The sequence below is a fragment of the Trichoderma camerunense genome, assembly GCF_050948025.1.
Source record: "Trichoderma camerunense strain CBS 138272 chromosome Unknown V8C40scaffold_18, whole genome shotgun sequence".
In the NCBI taxonomy this organism is placed as follows: domain Eukaryota; kingdom Fungi; phylum Ascomycota; class Sordariomycetes; order Hypocreales; family Hypocreaceae; genus Trichoderma; species Trichoderma camerunense.
The window spans coordinates 543,697-561,585 of NW_028145352.1; the positions used below are offsets into that span (position 1 = coordinate 543,697).

Sequence of the window (17,889 nt, forward strand, 5' to 3'; positions counted from 1 at the left end):
TTTGCTTTTTCTCTCCTGCATTCCTCTATCAGTACAATCCTCTTTCGTCATAAATACCCCTCCTGCCCCTCTCGTCTTTTTACTTTTTTTCTTTTTCCTTCTCATAGAAGCAGAACCAGCAATCCTATACCCTTATACCCCTTTCGACATATCATAAATCTTTCACCATGGCTCCTTTGACCGTTGAGCTCAACACCCCCATCACGGGCCCCTACTCACAACCCATTGGCCTGTGAGTCCTTGTCCCTCGGTTCACTCCTCTGCTTGATATCAACTAACACTTGACTTTAAGGTTCATTAACAACGAGTGGGTCGAGGGTGTCGACAAGAAGAAGTTTGAGGTCGTCAACCCCGCCACCGAGGAGGTCATCACCTCTGTCTGCGAAGGTACCGAGAAGGATGTCGATCTTGCCGTTGCCGCTGCCCGCAAGGCTTTCAACACAACATGGAGAAAGACTGCTCCCGGCGAGCGTGGCCGCCTGATGCTCAAGCTCGCTGATCTCGCCGAGAAGAACCTCGACCTCCTCGCCGCTGTCGAGTCTTTGGACAACGGCAAGTCCATCACCATGGCCCGAGGTGATGTCGGCGCTGTTGTTGGATGCATCCGCTACTACGGTGGCTGGGCCGACAAGATTGAGGGAAAGACCCTTGACATTGCCCCCGATATGTTCAACTACACTCGCCACGAGCCTGTAAGTAATAAATGAAGCCAATCGTCTCCTAGAGAGCCTGATTGCTAACCATAATCTTTGTACAGCTTGGTGTTTGCGGTCAGATCATTCCCTGGAACTTCCCTCTTCTCATGCTTGCATGGAAGATCGGCCCTGCCCTGGCCACCGGTAACACCATCATCATGAAGACCGCTGAGCAGACCCCTCTGTCAGCCCTCGTCTTCGCCAACCTCGTCAAGGAGGCTGGTTTCCCCCCCGGAGTTTTCAACCTCATCTCTGGTTTCGGCAAGACTGCCGGTGCCGCCATCTCTTCCCACATGGGCATTGACAAGGTCGCCTTCACCGGCTCAACCGTCGTTGGCCGCCAAATTATGAAGGCTGCCGCCGCCTCCAACCTGAAGAAGGTCACCCTTGAGCTGGGTGGCAAGTCCCCCAACATTGTCTTCAACGATGCCGACATTGAGCAGGCCATCTCATGGGTCAACTTCGGTATCTACTTCAACCACGGCCAGACCTGCTGCGCTGGTACCCGTATCTTTGTCCAGGAGGGCATCTACGACAAGTTCCTCGAGGCCTTCAAGAAGCGCGCCCTGGCCAACAAGGTCGGCGACCCATTCCACCACGAGACCTTCCAGGGACCTCAGGTCAGCCAGCTGCAGTTCGATCGCATCATGGGCTACATCCAGTCCGGAAAGGAGGAGGGCGCCACGGTCGAGATTGGTGGTGAGCGTCACGGTGAGAAGGGCTACTTCATCCAGCCCACCGTCTTCAGCAACGTCACTGCCGACATGAAGATTATGCGCGAGGAGATCTTTGGCCCCGTCGCCGCTATTGCCAAGTTCAAGGATGAGGAGGAGGTCATCCAGATGGGCAACGACTCCAACTACGGTCTTGCCGCTGCCGTCCACACCAGAGACCTCAACACCGCCATCCGTGTCTCCAATGAGATCCAGGCCGGTACCGTCTGGGTCAACTGCTACAACCTGCTGCACCACCAGATGCCCTTCGGTGGCTACAAGGAGTCTGGTATCGGCCGTGAGCTCGGTGAGGCCGCGCTGGCCAACTACACTCAGAACAAGTCTGTTGCCATCCGTCTGGGAGGCGCTCTGTTCTAAGTTCTAAAAAGTAAAATCTATATAAAGTATACAAAAAAAGGAGAATTAACTTGTCACGATTAGTATGAGTACTGGGCAGGGTATCTTTTATTTTCTGTTATGTAGCCTGATGTAGCTCTGAAATGAAATTGTATGACACCCACAAGTTGAGCCAGCGTACGATGAGATGAAGTGAAGTCAAGTGAAGTTGATGTCAGGAATTAGACTAGTGGAGATGGATCAATTAGCCGTCGGTTGTTTTGCAGCGCTTTGGTCAGCTGGAGATGATTTGGTGTGATGGTCTCTGCCTGTTCGAATGCGGTAAATGCTGATGCGGGATGTTGAACGGTATCACATATTATCCGAAAGTATGAGCTCCCTAGTATATCGCAACGATGGAAATAAATATCCGTGGGCAGCATGGCTAATAAATTGAGTGCATGTTGAAATTGGAGCTTTGTAGCGTGGGTGATTGATTGTTGGACGAGATCTTGAGTGTCTCGTAGGACTATCGACGATGCCCTTCTTAGGTATAGGATGCTGCTTGGGGTTGACTATCTGATTGATATCCATGGACGATAAAAATGATTAAACTTCTCGTAGCCATATTTACCTCTACATCAGAGCGCTCTTATTAAGGAGAGAGTTGGTGCGCTGCTGGCTATTGTTAGTACTGATTCTGTTGTTATCCTATTGATGTGGTGGTTGCCTGCTCAGGTGGTACAACTTCAATGATACCTGGTATTCCAGAATTTATTTCCTGGGTTGAGACGTATCAACCAACAGCACTATAATGCCCTTTCCGTCAGCATTGATAGGAAATCCAGTGGTATTAAGATAGTCTTATACTACCTTACCTATAGCTGCCTACTACTCCGTAATGTCATCTTATAGTAAGATGTGCTTGAGTAGGTACCTAGTAGTTAACCATCTCCTAAACAGCACGATAGCGTCACCATGTCACTCCAAGCAGCTTCTGTAGTGTTGCATCACCTGCTCCGTTGCATTGAACAGGCAACAAGGATGAACCGAGCCGAATTGATTGCATTGTGTACAGGTTACTCTGGATAAACTGATTCATCACCTTTTCCCTCACCATGCACATTGTACTGCAACTTTATGCTGCATGCACTGTTGGTGACGCAACACCCAACCGCCAAGTCACTGTACTTTTGGTCGGCCTCCCGCGTCCAACTGCAACACTCGCCCAATCGGGCAGCGCCACTGTCGTGACATAAAACGTAAAACGAGGGAGGGGGAAATCAGGTCACATCTCAACCCTTTCTTGCTTTTTACTTCTCTTCAACTTCTTCTGTCATTGATTTGTGTCTCTTTTTTCTTGCTGCGTCTTTGTTAATTGTGCTTTCCTTTTGTTACGGATACCGAGAAGTTGCAACAGATTGTACCTAGTTGCGCTACGGAGCATATACATAGCACAACTAGGGTCGAGTATACGATACGCCAGCGACAATGGGACTCGGTTTGGGTCTCGCATTCATGCTGGTAAGGAAATATCGATTGAATATTCAACATTCCTCGTGGTTTCTACATCTTCAATCGCTAATGCGCTTCTCTTCCAGGGCAGCGCCGTGCTGTTTGGCGTCGCAGCGTAAGTCAACCACCAAAATCCATCTATTCTGATATATCGCTACTTATACTTACACGATTCCCTCGAACAGCGTCGTTCACTTCCACAGCGCCCATCTGTCTCTCCCCGTCAGCCCCGTCATAACAATTCTCACCATTCTTCTCCCCATCGTCTCTTTTCTCAACTCGTACATCTATCCGACGCTTTTACATTCCGCACGCAATTCGTCGCATCCTTTGCATCGACTTAGTCCTACGATCCTACAGACGCTGCAGGGCCTTGTCACGACAATCCTTGCGACGTTGCTTTTTGAGGATGTGATACCTTCGACGACGGTGGATTGCGTGATGGAGAATCGGTGGAACCACATGTTTCGAGCCAAGGATGAGTCCATCCGTCTCATCCAGGATACCTTGAATTGCTGCGGGTTGAACAGCGTCCTCCACCAGCCTTATCCTTTCAAAGACCCTAAAATTTGCTCCACGATGTATGGACGGGATAAGTCATGCAGGGGTCCGTGGACGGCGGCGCTTCGGAGCAGCACGGGAGCTGATTTCGGAGTCGTCATTGCGGTGGGATTGCTACAGGTGAGATCCTCCTACACCAGATGACTAATTCCATTTCACACTGACGAATTCCGCTTGAATAGATTTTGAGCCTCCTCATGACCAGAGAAGGTACAAACTGGTGGAACTCTTGGCGCCCTGTTGCTTGGCACCGACAGCGACGTGGTGTTGAGGGTGAAAGACGCGCTTTGTTGGAAGACGTCACAGATGCAGACGAGGAGGTTGTCGAGCGACAGGACGACTCTTCTCGTTCGCGAGGATACCAGAGCTTGCCTTCTAATGAGGCGGAAAACAGGCCGAGGGTTGAGCCGTCTCCGATTCACCAAGAGGAAAACCACTGGAGAGACAGCTGAGCTGGGTTTGAATGGGCCATCCTTGATGAGAGTCATTCACCGCAGAAATGGGTAACATAATCACGACAACATGAACCGAAAAGGGAATTTTCTTAAAAAGTTGATGGATCTTGCTTGGTATTAACAATGTTTTATCTATCGGTCTACCTTTTATCTCTTCCGTGACTCGAGCGCCTCCTTGCCTAGCTTCTCTAGCGCACTCTCATATTCTTCTATTCTCTCTTCGTTCATCTCCTCAATCATGACTCTAGCCACCTTTTGCGATCTCTTCACAGCAGCACTCTTACCAATCTTACCCCAGAACCAACCACTCTCTCCATCTCCCACAAGTGTCCAGGCACATCCAGATCTACCAGCTCGAGCAGTACGGCCCACACGGTGGACATAACTAGCTACGCTCGGCGGCAGGTCATAGTTGATGACGTGCGGCAGCTTTGGAATATCGATACCACGTGCCACAAGGTCAGATGCAATAATGAGACGGAGAGGAGAAGAAGGAGTGGTGAAGGCTCGCAGAGTCTTGCGACGGATGCTAGTTGGCGTGGTGGATGTGAGAGTGCCGATTTGTGTAGCGAGGGACTTGTCGAGGAGGATGAGCAGCCGGGATAAGCGCAGGGCAGCTTCGTTGGACTTTGTGAAGATTAATGATCTGGGTAATTGTGATTTGGATGGCTTGGAGTCTGCTTTCTTGTTGCGGGCGCTTGATTCTGCGTCTGAATCCGAATCCGATTCTGAACTTGTATCTGAGTCTGAACTAGTGTCAGAGGCAGAGTCGGAATCGGAATCCGAACTTGTATCGTCTGAGCTAGTCTCTGAGCTTGAATCTGACTGTGCTTCTGCTTCTGTGCCAAGATCCACATTCTTCGCGTCGTCGTTAATGCCCATATGTGGGCTTCGTAGGAGATCAAGTAGATACAGTGGCTTGAGGTTTGCATCGTGAACCCTCACGGCATATTCTTTCAGAGATTCTGGCAGCGAGTGCTCTGCAACCTGAACATCCTTGCCGCTCTCCAGGACAATCAACTTGGGCCTACGTAGAGCAAGCTGGTTCAAAAGACTTAGATCCCTCGTCAGGGTGGCACTAAGAAGAATCTTGCGGACGCCCGCGTACGGCATGTCGGGAAAGTCCCGAGCGCCAAATTGGCTCGTCTTGAACTTGTCTAGGACGACGTCTAGCCATCCTTGGAAGCTCTGCGCGAGCAGCTTGTCGGCCTCGTCGACGACGAGCCAGCGGATGTAGGAAAGGGAGAAGCCGGGCGTCTGGTCGAGGTGCTCGACGAGACGGCCGGGGGTGCAGATGAGGACGTCGACTTTGGAGTAGAAGTCAATGATCTGGCCTTGCCAGGGGCCGATGCGAGGGTTGGCACGTTGGGTATTGGAGCCCGTGAGGAAGTCGTCCAGATCGTCTTCGCTGTTGGAACTCGAGGTTCGATGTGATGCTTCTTGTTCCAACTGTTCATATGCTTCCGGGTCGTATCGTGTCTCTTTGCTTACGAGAAGATCCTGTTCAGAGGCCAACGACTGGTTACCAATGGCGATTCCAATGCGCACTCTCTTCCTATCTTCTCCTTCGTAGGCTTTTGCGCACAGCTCAAAGACTTCTTGGGCTTGCTTGACGAGTTCTCTGGTCGGGAGCACGACGAGCGCACGTAATCTTGTAACAACGCTGTTGCTCAGGTCTCTTACAATCGGTAGAGCGTAGGCTAGTGTTTTTCCAGATCCAGTCGCCGCCGAGACGAGAAGATCGCCCGGCTGCTGTTTATTTGTAGGGAGTAATAACGGCAGAGCTGCAGTCTGAACGGCAAAAGCTTCTGTGTAGCCTTTTTGTTCCAGCACCCGCGCTGCCTTTGGGAGAATACCCAGATCCGTAAAGGGAGTTCTAGTATCTACCGAGACACGAATGGGCGCCGAGAGCCATGGAGGAAGAGTCTCGTATGTCGGCTTTTCTGTGCTTGGTGCTGTGCGTGCGGGCTGCGGGAGAGGCTCCAGGCCATGGAGCTCGGTTGGCTCTTCCGGCTCCTCCACGATGCCTTGCTCTTTGATGATTTCGGCGTACTTGAGTGATTTGGCTTTTCGTTCAAAGACGGCCTTGTGTCGCTTGTCTTCTTCATCTTCCGCTGGAGCATCGTCCATGTCGGCATCCTGGGATTTCTTCTTCTTTTCGCGTCTGGCCTTCTTCACCTGCTTTTCATCAGATTCGGGAGCTTCCACGTCGTCCTCCGCGGGCGGTTCCACATCTACCATCTCAGCATCTTGGGCACTGGGACTCGCTTCGTCAACGTCAACCTGCTCGGGCCTCTGCTCGTCGTCTTCATCCCCATGGTCGGATGTTTCGCTTCGCTTCTTGTCTTTCTTCTTCTTCTTTTCTTCCTTGTTCAATTTCAAATCATCACCATTATTTTCTGGTTTCCTGCTCTTTTTTGGTTTTGTCCTCTCTTCTTCTGCAGATTCTTCTTCTCGTTCTGGTTCTTTCTCCTTCCGCTCTTCACGCTTGGAACCACGCTTCGTCTTGTTCTCGGTCTCTTCTGGTTCTGAATCTGCTTCTGATTCATCTTCTGATTCGACATTTAGCGTTCGTCTCTTAGATTTCCTCGGCTTCTTTTTCTGAGATTGCAGTGACGGCTCCCCATCACTTCGCTTTCTCTTTGGCTTTGGAGAGTCTGCTTCCTCTTCGAACCGCTGAATTGACGGCAATTCAGTCTGTTGTTGAGTTTTGGCGCCAGGAATATAACGAGAGTAAGAGAGTCCATCACCATTCGTCGCTACGGACGCCGCAGGTACTGGTGATGGTGCCGCCGACTGTTTCGCGACGGAAGAATCTCTGCTGGATTTCGAAGGCGCATTCCCTCCAGCTGGAGGGATATATCTTGCATACATTTTAGATTTTTTTGATAAGATAAAAAGACTGAAACCAAGAAAAATGAGCGAAAACGTAAATTGACCCCAGAAATTCGGGGTTGAACCAAATGCGCTGCGCCGACAACTTTTTTCTGCCACTGTCCAAGCCAATGCGATGCAGATCTGCGACCAGTGCAGTAGCTCGTCCAAAAATTTGGCAACGGAGCTGTTATCGGCGTTTTGCCGCCATTCACCGCCAAGCTTATCGACGGGCTTAGCGTCATCAATGGAGACGTATCCAATTGGAGCTCGGGAGTGAGTCTATAACTGAAGCCTTTAAATTACATCTGCCTTATAACGACCTCCTATACAACCTCTCTAGGAATCTCAAGGGGAATTGAATGCTATGGGATAGACTGAGATGAGATAAGACAATGAGGAAGAACGGATAGCATCTTGGCGGAAGAAGGAGAAGAAATCAGCGAGTGGTGACGACGCTCACATGCTGTATCTCACCCTCCGTCTCAGCATCAGTCGCTCTCACAATCGCAAAGATCCATGAACACGAAATCCAGCATCCAGGGCTCATATTCCATAATTTACCAACTACAAGATGGCGCGCAAAACCTACAACATCGCTATGGTTAGCGACTTCTTCTTCCCTCAGCCCGGCGGCGTCGAGTCTCACATATACCAACTCTCGAGCAAACTCATCGACAGAGGCCACAAGGTCATCATCATCACGCACGCCCATGATGACCGCAAGGGAGTCCGCTATCTCAACAACGGCCTCAAGGTCTATCATGTGCCGTTTCTAGTCATCTACCGACAGGCAACCTTTCCTACCGTCTTCTCTTTTTTCCCCATTCTGCGAAACATCTGCATCCGTGAGCAGATTGAAATTGTCCATGGCCACGGCAGTCTTAGCTCGCTCTGCCACGAAGGCATCCTGCATGCAAGGACCATGGGACTGAGGACTGTGTTTACCGATCATTCGCTCTTTGGGTTCGCGGATGCTGCCAGTATTTTGACAAACAAGCTGCTCAAATTTATTCTCAGCGATGTCGATCATAGCATATGCGTGAGCCACACTTGGTATGTAAAATGACGGATTCTTCCTATCATTTAGCCTTGCCAAATCTAACCAACTTTTAGCAAGGAGAATACTGTGCTTCGCGCATCCCTGGACCCTCTAATGGTATCAGTCATTCCCAATGCCGTCGTGGGCGAAAACTTTAGGCCTCGCGACTATCCAGCGCCGTCAGAACAGGGAGTCGGCTTCAGGTCCGAGCCATCCCCTCGCCTTCTCGGTCCCGACGACATGATCACCATCGTCGTCATCTCCCGTCTCTTCTATAACAAAGGCACAGACCTTCTTACCGCCGCCATCCCCCGTATCCTGGAGAACCACCCCAACACCAGATTCATCATCGCCGGCTCAGGCCCCAAGGCTATTGACCTGGAGCAAATGATTGAGACCAACGTGCTACAAGACCGCGTCGAGATGCTCGGCTCCATCCGCCACGAGGATGTCCGCGACGTCATGACCCGCGGCCACATATACCTTCACCCTTCCCTCACCGAAGCCTTTGGCACCGTCATCGTCGAAGCTGCCTCGTGCGGCTTATACGTCGTGTGCACCCAAGTCGGCGGCATCCCCGAAGTCCTCCCATCACACATGACGACCTTTGCAAAGCCCGAGGAGGACGACATCGTGGCCGCCACGGGCAAGGCCATCACCGCCATGCGGGCGGGAAAGATCCGCACCGAAAAGTTCCACGATGAGGTCAAGAAGATGTACTCGTGGTCCAACGTCGCCATGCGCACCGAGCGTGTCTACGACGGCATCTGTGGGACAATTAGCGAGGAGGAGTTTTACGGGTTCGATACTAGTGGCTACAACGGGAGCCGCATACGAGACTTTGCGCTCATTGATAGGCTTAAGCGGTATTATGGCTGCGGCATCTGGGCCGGCAAGTTGTTTTGTCTGTGTGTTGTTGTGGATTACTTGTTTTTCTTGTTTCTTGAGTGGTGGTTTCCTAGGGAGAATATCGATGTTTGTCCGGATTGGCCGCGGAAGTCGCCTGCAAAGGACAAGGCGCAGGACTCGATGAAGATTGCACTGAGCAATCGATCAACTTCATCAATTAGAGTTCCCAAGTTGGATCGGTGAAGGGTTTGGGCTGCCATAATAAAATGAAGATTAGCCATTGTTTTAAGAGACAGCTTATCAGAGGCGTGTTGTTAAAATTTCTTTATTTGGGAGTGCGTGAACGAGTCACAGCAGTCTCTCTCCTTATGATAATTCAGAGCGAATAGCGCAATGTTACCACGAAAGTAGATTGGATTTATAGAATCTTATACCAACATTCACCTGATCATTCATGAACCATAAACACGCCTTAGCCGCTTCATGTGTCACGTAACGCAAAGCATCAAAGGCATCAAACGTTAGACATTATTAAGCCCCAGTTGCGATTACTGGAGGCCTTGGCTCGCATTTCGAGTTAAAAGCTAATAGAAGCTAATAATTACTCTCTGAAACTTTGCAACTCTAACAAAAAAGGCGCTATACACAACTCAAAAGCCATCGCAAAAGCATCAAAAACCCCCAGTTTCGCCGCTCCCCGTTACCCGCTAATACCCTTTCCCTTCCTCAGCTATTTCGATAACTTGGAGCCCCTTAAGACCCTCGGGCTCCGCACGCCCTTCCCACGAGGCTTCTCGCCCAGCATTTTCATAAGCACAGGCTGTTTCTAACTCCTAGTACTGATACGTCTCCTCTTAGCCGTCCCCGAAGCCGAAGCCGAGTCCCCATCGCCGGCGAGCTCGTCTTCCTCCTCAGCGGTGTCTTCCGCCGGTGTGGCCACGCTGCCTTGCCTCGTCGTGGATATCGGTGGAATACCCCTGTCCTTTTCGGCCGCGCGCAAATCGCCCAGTAGCTTCTCGACCTCGAGAAACATGCTCTGCGTGTTCTTAACCACTCCGTTCTCGTCGAGTCGATAGCCAACGACTTCTTCCTCGTCGCTTTGGGACCTTCTCATAAACGCCGGTCCGGGACCGCGATCGGGATCGGGGTTGTACATGATTGCATTGCAGAACATGTGCACCAGCTCACGCTCGAGATGAGCGCTGTTGATGATACCTCTCGGAGGAACGAGATCGTCAGAGATGGGAAGCCAGACGCTTGCCGTGCCAGGATCGCCACCCGGCAGATTAGCCGCCGCCTGAAGCGCCGCCTTGTTACCTGCCTTGATGGCAGAGCGGATAGACGTGATATCTTGCGGCTGCAGTACGATCTGCCTATAATTCGGCGCGTCCTTTTCTCGCAGCGCTGTCGCAAACATGTTGGCATCGCGATGGCTCGATATTTGGTCGAGGGCTGACGAGGACACCTTTGTGAATCCTCGCGTCCACAACACATGCGTTGGAGGGCCTTGAAGGTCAGTAGGAGTATCCTGCCGCTTCCGCTTGGGTGCACGGGTCATACTACTGGGTGTGGCCATCAGGCCACGTCCTGGCATGCTCTCATCCGCAGTTGTATCGCCGGTTTCTTCGCGAAGCCGCGGCGTTGCAACCTCCTTCTTTACCTTGGTCACGGAATGATCTAGTGAGAGCTCATCTGTTTGGGATATCACAGACTGACTTCTCCTGGTGCCCGTAGCAGACGGGGTTGCGCTTGGGCCACGACTTCTCTGCACCGAACGGGGTGGTCGACCTCGAGGTGCCTTTGCTGGGGGTGTTGCCTCGACTTTAGCATTGGGTTTCGAGGCGGCCAGCTTAGGGACTGCCTTGACTGCAAGGTCCTTTGCGGCGGCGGGCTTCGGTAACGGAGGACTAACGGGTTCGTAGGCCGGGCTCTCCGGTTCCGATGTTATCGGACCAGGAGTGGATGGTGTCGAGTGAGATGCCCATTTCGTTCCAAATCCGCGTTTAAGAGAGACGGGACTAGACGGTGCTGGGGTGCGTGGCGCAGGAGACGCGGGACTAAGGCGCCTGGCAGGCCCTGGAGTAGCCGCCTGCCGAATCATATGCTCTGGGATAGCAGGACGTGGAGGTTGAGCAACATATGGTTTGGCCGTAGGAGAAGCAGAGGGCATCGCCCGGGCCCCCTGTTGTGCTGAGGGAGCACCTGGTTGCCATCGCTGCGTCGCAACAGCTCCAGGTGTCCCCTTGTTGGGAATGGGAGATCCAGCAGCGGTTATCGAAGGTGATGTTTTGGCAGGAGTTGCAGAGGCAATTGCCCGCGGAGTCTGGATTCTCGGTATATGCTGGAATTTCTGAGCCAGTAAGGATGGCTGGGCCTGCACCGCCCTTTGAATATGCTGATGCTGAGGAGTTGTTTGTTGACCCTGTTGCGCTTGCTGCTGCTGAGGATGAAGTTGGGGCTGTTGTTGAGGTTGGATAGGACGGCCTGTTGGGGCTGAGGGTGCTGCTGGCGGGCGAACCTGCTGTGTAGCCCCTGGCCCGGTTGGACGAGGAGGTCCTGGCTGTAGGGCAGGGGGAGCCAGTTGGCCTGCAGGTTGAGGAGGAACCAGGACAGGTTTTGCTGCGGGTGGTCGAGCCTGTTGCTGTTGCTGTTGCTGCTGCGGTTGCGGCTGTGGTGATTGTGCCACTTGTCCGTGTGGCGGTTGTGGAGGATACTGGATATGCTGCTGTTGTGGATGTTGTGGATGAGATACTGGCTGTCGTTGCCATTGTTGCTGAGGTGGTGGAGGTTGCTGCTGCTGTTGCTGCTGTGGCGGCGGCGCCTTTTGAAGAGCTGCATTGCCCGGAGAAGAGAGGATCGGTGGCGAGAATTGCTCGGCTGGAAGACCTGGCGTTGTTTGTGGAGGTTGATAAGGCTTCTCCCATTTCAGAGACCCAGCTTGAGCAGGGGCTGCTCCTGGAACGGTTGGGGGCTGCGGGCCAGTAGCCTCTGGTCGGGGAGAAAAAATCTGTTTCGGCGGTTGCTGCGTTGGCGGTTGCAACACCTGGGAGGTTGGTTGTGGCGTAGGAACTCCAGCCGGCGCCTGAAGCACAGAAGAAGTTCCATTTGGGGGTTTCGGCGAGACACCCTGTCGAGGCGGTGGTGTTGCAGATACCAATTGGGTCGGTAGGGCAACCTTGGGCGCTGCAACGCCAGATACCAGGGGCTTCGGCGGTGGGACAGGCGTATTCGGAGTCGGTCCCTTTCTGATGCCTGCCGGGGCTGCTGGTGTTTGTGCTGGAGAAGGGGTAGTTCCATTCGAAGGTGGCATCGGCGATGGAATCGGTACTGTCGATGACGGTGTTGTCGTTGTCGCCGCCGCTGCCCTTGGATCTCGTGGAGCCAGAGTCGGCGTGACATTCTGGCTCGCTGCCACCTTGGCAAGTCTCTCCTTTTCGCTCCGCTCCAACAATTGAATCTCCCTCTGCAATGTTGCAAACCTGCGTTCGTCCTCGCGAATCAGTCCGACTGTGTGTTCTCGATACCGTGCGTACAATCGATTGACTATGGCTGGGATGCGGTCGATATTCTCGTAGATCTCCTTCAGTGTCGGCAGCGGAGGGCTCCCCAGCTTCCTCTTACGCGATCCAGGCGATCCCAGTCCATCGCCGCCTGCCGCCGCCCCTCCTTCAGCGCGCTCCGCATCGCCCTTGAGCTCATCTCGCAGCAGCCGCAGGAAGAGCTGCTGCAGCGCCTCGGGGGCTAGACGCGCAGCATCGTAAGTGTCGCCGCTCTTGATGAGCGCATTCCCCTTGAGCAGCTCTGAGATGCGCGCAAACGCCCCACTGTCGACTCCGTGGGAAAGCAGCGACTGGAACAGGAACAGCGACTCGAGGGGCGTGTATGCGGCCGGTTGATTCATGCCCCAAGGTCCGCCTCGCCGGCTATCGAGGGGGCCGTCACGCTTCGTCGCAACAGGATATATGGGCGCCACGATCTAATCAGAGACGAAGCGAAACACCATGGTTAGGACACATTTCATCTACGTCATTACGAACAATGGTAGGGGGGATGAAGCAAGTGATGATAAAACGTACAGGCAGCCGTGGATCCAGATTCCAGTCCCTTCAGGCGGTGGCTTCAGCGTCCTTTTCTCATCTGACCCGACGTGGCTGCTCCAACACGGCCTGTTTCGTTTCAATGCGCTACGATCTTCGTTCCACCGCGTATTGTAAACTTTTTTTTGTCGTTCGCGACCGAGTTGTTCCGGAATCACGTGACGGAGGATGTGCTTTTTGCGAGGCTGCGGAAGTTCGTCGTGGATAATTTTTGGAGATGGAAAGGAAACGAGATTGCAGCAGCGGAGAAACGCAGGGGACAAAGCTTCGATGGCGGCCACGTCACGTGATATCCAGAATAGCCAAGCCAGCATCAGCTGCAGCGAATAGGCATCAACCATCGAATTTCTCTGCAGACACGGCGGGAATTGTTTTGTAAATCATCAGTATGAATATTTAGAATCATGTCGACACACGCACGCACGTGGAGCTGCCCTGATTAATGGCCCTTTTGTGGCCTCTGCTCTTGAAACTAGTATGTAAAGGAATTCATGCCACCGCCCTCTCCCATGGCCAATCAGCCCGTATAAGATACAGAAATGCATCTAATTTACCAGCCTTAAACTCCAATTCTCCCGTGGTATCATATCAGCGCTGTAAAAAAGCAGAACCCCATGTGTGAAGCACAGTCCGCCTCTCCCTTTCGAGCTCATTTCTAGAGCTTTCCCCTGATAATATATGAAATCCCAAACGCCATTGTGTGGGCTGTTCCGTCCCTGTAGTGATTGGTCGCACTTGGTACAAAAGAAAACAAAATTATGGTATGGTATGGTCTAGTGACAAACAAGATACAATGAAAAAAAAGGTATCATCTTGATGATGTTGTGCTTGAGGTTTCGTCCGTGCTACCGCGACGATCCACACTTGACACTTCAGTGTCTTGTTCTATCGGTTGGCTGGTAAGGCGCAACTTTTCGTCTAATAAAGTGACGAGTCTTTCCGAATATTGGTCCAGGAGGCCACTCAGGACCGTCTCATTCATCGCTCTGCTCCTGATTGCGCGGTCGCCTAGCGCGGCTGCGGTGAACCGTAATTCCTGATCTAGTTCGCCGAGAGCATCTGGATTGATAGGCTCTGCTGACGAGAGCTTCTTCCTGTATGCTCTCAAAGTACGACAGGTTTGTTCCGTCGCCGCCGTCAAAGATGTGTTTCCACGAAGGTTGGGGGTTGAAGTCTTCTTGCGCGCTGCGTGGCCGAGGGCCGGAAGTGATGGCCTACGAGAGAGCCTGGCCCTTGGGCTGAGCGGAGGGCTGCTAGTATGATCAATACCCCTTCGGCGCGAAGGCGTGTCATCCAAGGCTCTGCTGGTACCAGGGCTAATCCGTAAAGTCCCAGAGGGTGTCCTGGCGCCGGGAGTGTTGGAAGAGAGGTCGAGTCGAGAATTGCGCTTCCGTACCGTTCGGATTTGCAATGGCGGTGGCGGCGAGGAACGTTGTCCTGTCGAACCTTCTCGCGGGCGTTGAAACTCGGCCAGTTCAGCTTTTGATAAGACTTTTCGCAAGGGTGGCCTGCCAGAGGTGGCGTCTCTCGAAGGTGACGGCTCTCTACTTTTCATCCGCTCATGAACATCAAGGGACCAAATCATGATCGTCCCGTCAGCCGCAACGCTCACAACACGTCTGCTCTCATCGCTGTCTTCAACAAAGCACACGCCGTTGATGGCCTCGGTATGGCCCCATTCTCTGTCCAAAAAGCTCCCAGAAATAGAGTCGTAGAGCCGGATGGATTTGTCGGTATTGGAGGCGGCCAATAGAAAATCAGAGTCTCTAGGCGAACCCTGTTCAATGGATATGGATTCAAGAACCGCGGATTCTATGCTGCTCTCATCCATACACTTGAAACAGTTGATCGGCCGTCCCGTCAAGATATCGTACTGGCAGACGGATCGGTCTAGCATAGAAACAAACACTGTCCGGCTATCCAAGCTCACAGTCATGGAAGTGGGCGACGCCTTCAGAGAGACGACCTTTGAAGGAATGGCAGCTATTGCGTCGGGGTCTCCTTCTTTGGTAACTAAATCGTGAATATGCATTATTCGGTCCCACGAACAAGTAATTACCTTGTCATCTGATGAGATGAGAACTTGAACCACCCTGGCAGCAAATTCAATGGTTTGAAAATGCTCGATATTGCTGCTAGCAGAGGCACGGTGAAATAGCTGTGCAGTGCGGTCCCTACCACAACAGGCCATAAGAAATTTCTCTCCATCTTCATACAGGCTGATGGATGTACAATCAGCCGAGTGAGCTTTGGTATCGAGCAGACACTCCTCTGTAACTGTATCTGTGACTCTCAATACTCCAAGGCGATCGGCCGTGACCAAGAGACGCCCACTCTTTGAGATTTTGACACAGGTCAATTGATTCGGCGGCTCCGGATTGGCATCCGGCGCACTCAGACCCTCCAACGGAATGCTGATTGACGCCTTGATCTTACCAGCCAAGTCCCAAAAAGTCACCATGCCGGAGGACGACCAGGTCAAAAAAGCCGCCTGCATCTCATTTAACCTGTCCATAGGACAGATTCCGGCCACCGGCTCTCCATGGCCTGGGATATGAATGTGGGATGACGGCTCGGCCGTTTGACCGGGTACATAGTCCAAATCCCAAATATCAATCGATCCCTTGGCATCAATAGTGACTGAGTTATTCAACATGAAACCCAAGGCCACTAATCCAGTCGAGGATTGCGACGTGCCAATAATACAGTCCTTGCTCCCGTCCATCAGTCTAACGACATCGAGTTTTGTGAAATTGCCGCCTTTGCCGCCAACGTACGCAACATTGCCTCGAATTTGAATTGTTGATATAGAGAATTCCAGGTTGAGAATGCAGACAACTTTCGTCTGCTTATCGTCGCCGTCTAAAATGCACACATCGCCTGCCTCCGTGCAAATGATGAACCTGCTACCGTCGACTGCTGCGCAGCTAAAGGTAGCTTCCAGAAGGCCTCCCAGGATAATATTTCGGCCAGGCAATGTCTTTTGAGACGTTGGCGACAAGGGAGGGTGATCTGAGCCAAACTTTGGCTTTGTTGGAGAGATGCCGGCGTTTTCATCAATCTTCCACATCTTGATATGCCGGATGCCGAGAGTGATGAGTGAGTTTCCCAGCCACACCATATCTTTGACGTAAGATGTGCACCTATTTTGCTGAAAGAGTTTGGTCTGGCCATTACGAGGGTCTACTTTCCAGACATACAGATAGCCATCGTTTGCGGCTCCGAGGGAGGCGAGATACTTGGAATCCTCGGACCATGCCACAGCGTTGACGCCAAATGCATGCTCACTGATTGACACTAGAGGAATATCGGAGGATGTATCCTGGAGGCTGAAAATCAAGACCCGAGGCGAATATCCTGTCTCACCCACGGCCAAGTACTTGCCATCTGGACTTAGACTGAGGCAAGTAGCCGCCTTGATACGCTCACGGCTGGTCCACGTCCTAGATATCGAACCATCTGCCCAATCTGGCGCACTGTGAGAGTCTCGATAGCCGGCAGCAACACGGTTCCGGCTGTCATTGGCCTTTGGGGCCGTCGTCGTTGTCGTCGGTGCAGATGGTCCATTCTGGGAAGCGGCGTAGAGGGACGCAACATTGGGGCGAGCTCGGTAGAATCGCTGAGTGTACTGGTCGGCGTCGACATGAACAACCACGACAGCACCGCCAGCAGTGTAGGAAAAGGTGGTGCCGACGGCATCAAAGGCGGTGGGTGAGCGGCATGTTGTCCCGACAACTCTCTTGAGCGAAAGGCGGGATTCGAACACGGGTCGACCGCGCAGCGGAGACCTCGGGCGTCGGGTGGTGAGAAAAGGTGAATTGGAGGGGGTGAGCTTCAGCCGGTTGCTGGAGGGAGTCGCCGTCATCTCGCCGCCATGGACAGTAAGACGAGGACGATGTTTAGGGTGTAACAAGTCGTCGTCGAGTGATCATTGAGATGGGGGAAGGAGAAGAAAGGTGAGAAGAAGAAAACGACAAGAAAAGCAGAGTTAATGGAAGAAAAGATGAGCGCTATGTTGGGCCGACGACGCCTTGGAGTCGTTGGGCAAAGCGAATTGCTAGATCGGGTAGGACAAATAAGGAATAGAAATGGAATGACGTTGCAGTTGTCTGATGCTCAAGCTCTGCCCAGTGACAGCTGCTTGGTCAAGATGGTGAAAGCTATCAACATCCATTGGGGGTCAGCGCATGCTGCATCTAGCGGGGCAACGCACAGCACAGCACAGCACAGCTCATGGCTAGGGTTTACTCACAGCGACTATGAAGAGAAAATAGAGAGCAAAGAAGCATCGCCAGAAAGGGCAAATGCAAATGGAACGCAAATTGGGGAGCCTCGGCGAGTCGGGGGCAGCGGCATGTACAAGTAAGATCTGGGCGGGCGAGCTGAGATTTCGACACCGGCCTCTGCATGTACGAGGACGAGCACCTGGATTTGCCCGTGCTGAGACTTTTTTTTGGTTCCCGTGCTACCGGTCGGTTCCCAAGCAGGAGCGCCTCTTACCGGCGCCACTGCAGTGCAGCCACAAAAAAGAAAAGCAGAAAAAAAAAAGAAACCGGTGAATGAAAAAAAAAAAAATTGAGTTCCGATGATGCAGGTCGGCAGGCTCCAGCGGCTCCAGCGCTGCAAAATGCGCTACGAGAGTGGAAGAGTTTTGGAGACAAGTTGCCGCTACTTCGATGGTTCCCGGGGGCCTGTGGAGCACCGCTTAGAAACGTGCAAGGGGTCTCCAGACAATCAGGAGAGCTGCCAGTT

General features: G+C 52.4%; 6 protein-coding genes across 6 annotated transcripts; 3 read left to right on the plus strand and 3 right to left on the minus strand.

The window, feature by feature from the left end:
• Positions 1 to 20: 20 nt before the first annotated feature.
• Positions 21 to 1,953, plus strand: V8C40DRAFT_254037 (aldehyde dehydrogenase domain-containing protein). The gene is made up of 3 exons (XM_083217735.1): positions 21 to 232; positions 293 to 692; positions 758 to 1,953. The coding sequence occupies exons 1-3, from the start codon at positions 168 to 170 to the stop codon at positions 1,784 to 1,786; spliced, it is 1,494 nt and encodes a 497-aa protein (XP_083069549.1). The 5' UTR covers positions 21 to 167; the 3' UTR covers positions 1,787 to 1,953.
• Positions 1,954 to 3,235: 1,282 nt separating this feature from the next.
• V8C40DRAFT_269328 (uncharacterized protein) lies at positions 3,236 to 4,272 on the plus strand (the record flags this gene model as incomplete). The annotated part of the gene is made up of 4 exons (XM_083220072.1): positions 3,236 to 3,268; positions 3,346 to 3,374; positions 3,445 to 3,940; positions 4,003 to 4,272. The coding sequence occupies 4 exons, from the start codon at positions 3,236 to 3,238 to the stop codon at positions 4,270 to 4,272; spliced, it is 828 nt and encodes a 275-aa protein (XP_083069550.1).
• A 150-nt stretch (positions 4,273 to 4,422) lies between these two features.
• On the minus strand, positions 4,423 to 7,149 carry V8C40DRAFT_269329 (P-loop containing nucleoside triphosphate hydrolase protein; the record flags this gene model as incomplete). The annotated part of the gene is made up of 1 exon (XM_083220073.1): positions 4,423 to 7,149. One exon carries the CDS (start codon positions 7,147 to 7,149, stop codon positions 4,423 to 4,425), a length of 2,727 nt encoding a protein of 908 aa, XP_083069551.1.
• Positions 7,150 to 7,444: 295 nt separating this feature from the next.
• On the plus strand, positions 7,445 to 9,484 carry V8C40DRAFT_254049 (phosphatidylinositol N-acetylglucosaminyltransferase SPT14). Its single transcript, XM_083217736.1, has 2 exons — positions 7,445 to 8,205; positions 8,266 to 9,484. The coding sequence occupies exons 1-2, from the start codon at positions 7,724 to 7,726 to the stop codon at positions 9,281 to 9,283; spliced, it is 1,500 nt and encodes a 499-aa protein (XP_083069552.1). The 5' UTR covers positions 7,445 to 7,723; the 3' UTR covers positions 9,284 to 9,484.
• A 61-nt stretch (positions 9,485 to 9,545) lies between these two features.
• V8C40DRAFT_254050 (uncharacterized protein) lies at positions 9,546 to 13,351 on the minus strand. The gene is made up of 2 exons (XM_083217737.1): positions 13,117 to 13,351; positions 9,546 to 13,016 (listed from the first exon to the last, which is right to left on the minus strand). The coding sequence occupies exon 2, from the start codon at positions 12,939 to 12,941 to the stop codon at positions 9,867 to 9,869; it is 3,075 nt and encodes a 1,024-aa protein (XP_083069553.1). The 5' UTR covers positions 12,942 to 13,016; positions 13,117 to 13,351; the 3' UTR covers positions 9,546 to 9,866.
• Positions 13,352 to 13,531: 180 nt separating this feature from the next.
• On the minus strand, positions 13,532 to 17,712 carry V8C40DRAFT_254054 (WD40-repeat-containing domain protein). Its single transcript, XM_083217738.1, has one exon. It carries the CDS (start codon positions 17,000 to 17,002, stop codon positions 13,946 to 13,948), a length of 3,057 nt encoding a protein of 1,018 aa, XP_083069554.1. The 5' UTR covers positions 17,003 to 17,712; the 3' UTR covers positions 13,532 to 13,945.
• Positions 17,713 to 17,889: the final 177 nt, after the last annotated feature.

What these genes read in the sequence shown, in the direction of transcription:
- V8C40DRAFT_254037 (XM_083217735.1), top strand. Translation starts at nt 168, where the DNA reads ATGGCTCCTTTGACCGTTGAGCTCAACACCCCCATCACGGGCCCCTAC. An exon ending in TACTCACAACCCATTGGCCT is followed by an intron (nt 233 to 292) that starts GTGAGTCCTTGT and finishes CTTGACTTTAAG; the next exon opens with GTTCATTAACAACGAGTGGG. An exon ending in ACTACACTCGCCACGAGCCT is followed by an intron (nt 693 to 757) that starts GTAAGTAATAAA and finishes ATCTTTGTACAG; the next exon opens with CTTGGTGTTTGCGGTCAGAT.
- V8C40DRAFT_254049 (XM_083217736.1), top strand. Translation starts at nt 7,724, where the DNA reads ATGGCGCGCAAAACCTACAACATCGCTATGGTTAGCGACTTCTTCTTC. An exon ending in ATATGCGTGAGCCACACTTG is followed by an intron (nt 8,206 to 8,265) that starts GTATGTAAAATG and finishes ACCAACTTTTAG; the next exon opens with CAAGGAGAATACTGTGCTTC.
- V8C40DRAFT_254050 (XM_083217737.1), bottom strand. Translation starts at nt 12,941, where the DNA reads ATGAATCAACCGGCCGCATACACGCCCCTCGAGTCGCTGTTCCTGTTC.
- V8C40DRAFT_254054 (XM_083217738.1), bottom strand. Translation starts at nt 17,002, where the DNA reads ATGACGGCGACTCCCTCCAGCAACCGGCTGAAGCTCACCCCCTCCAAT.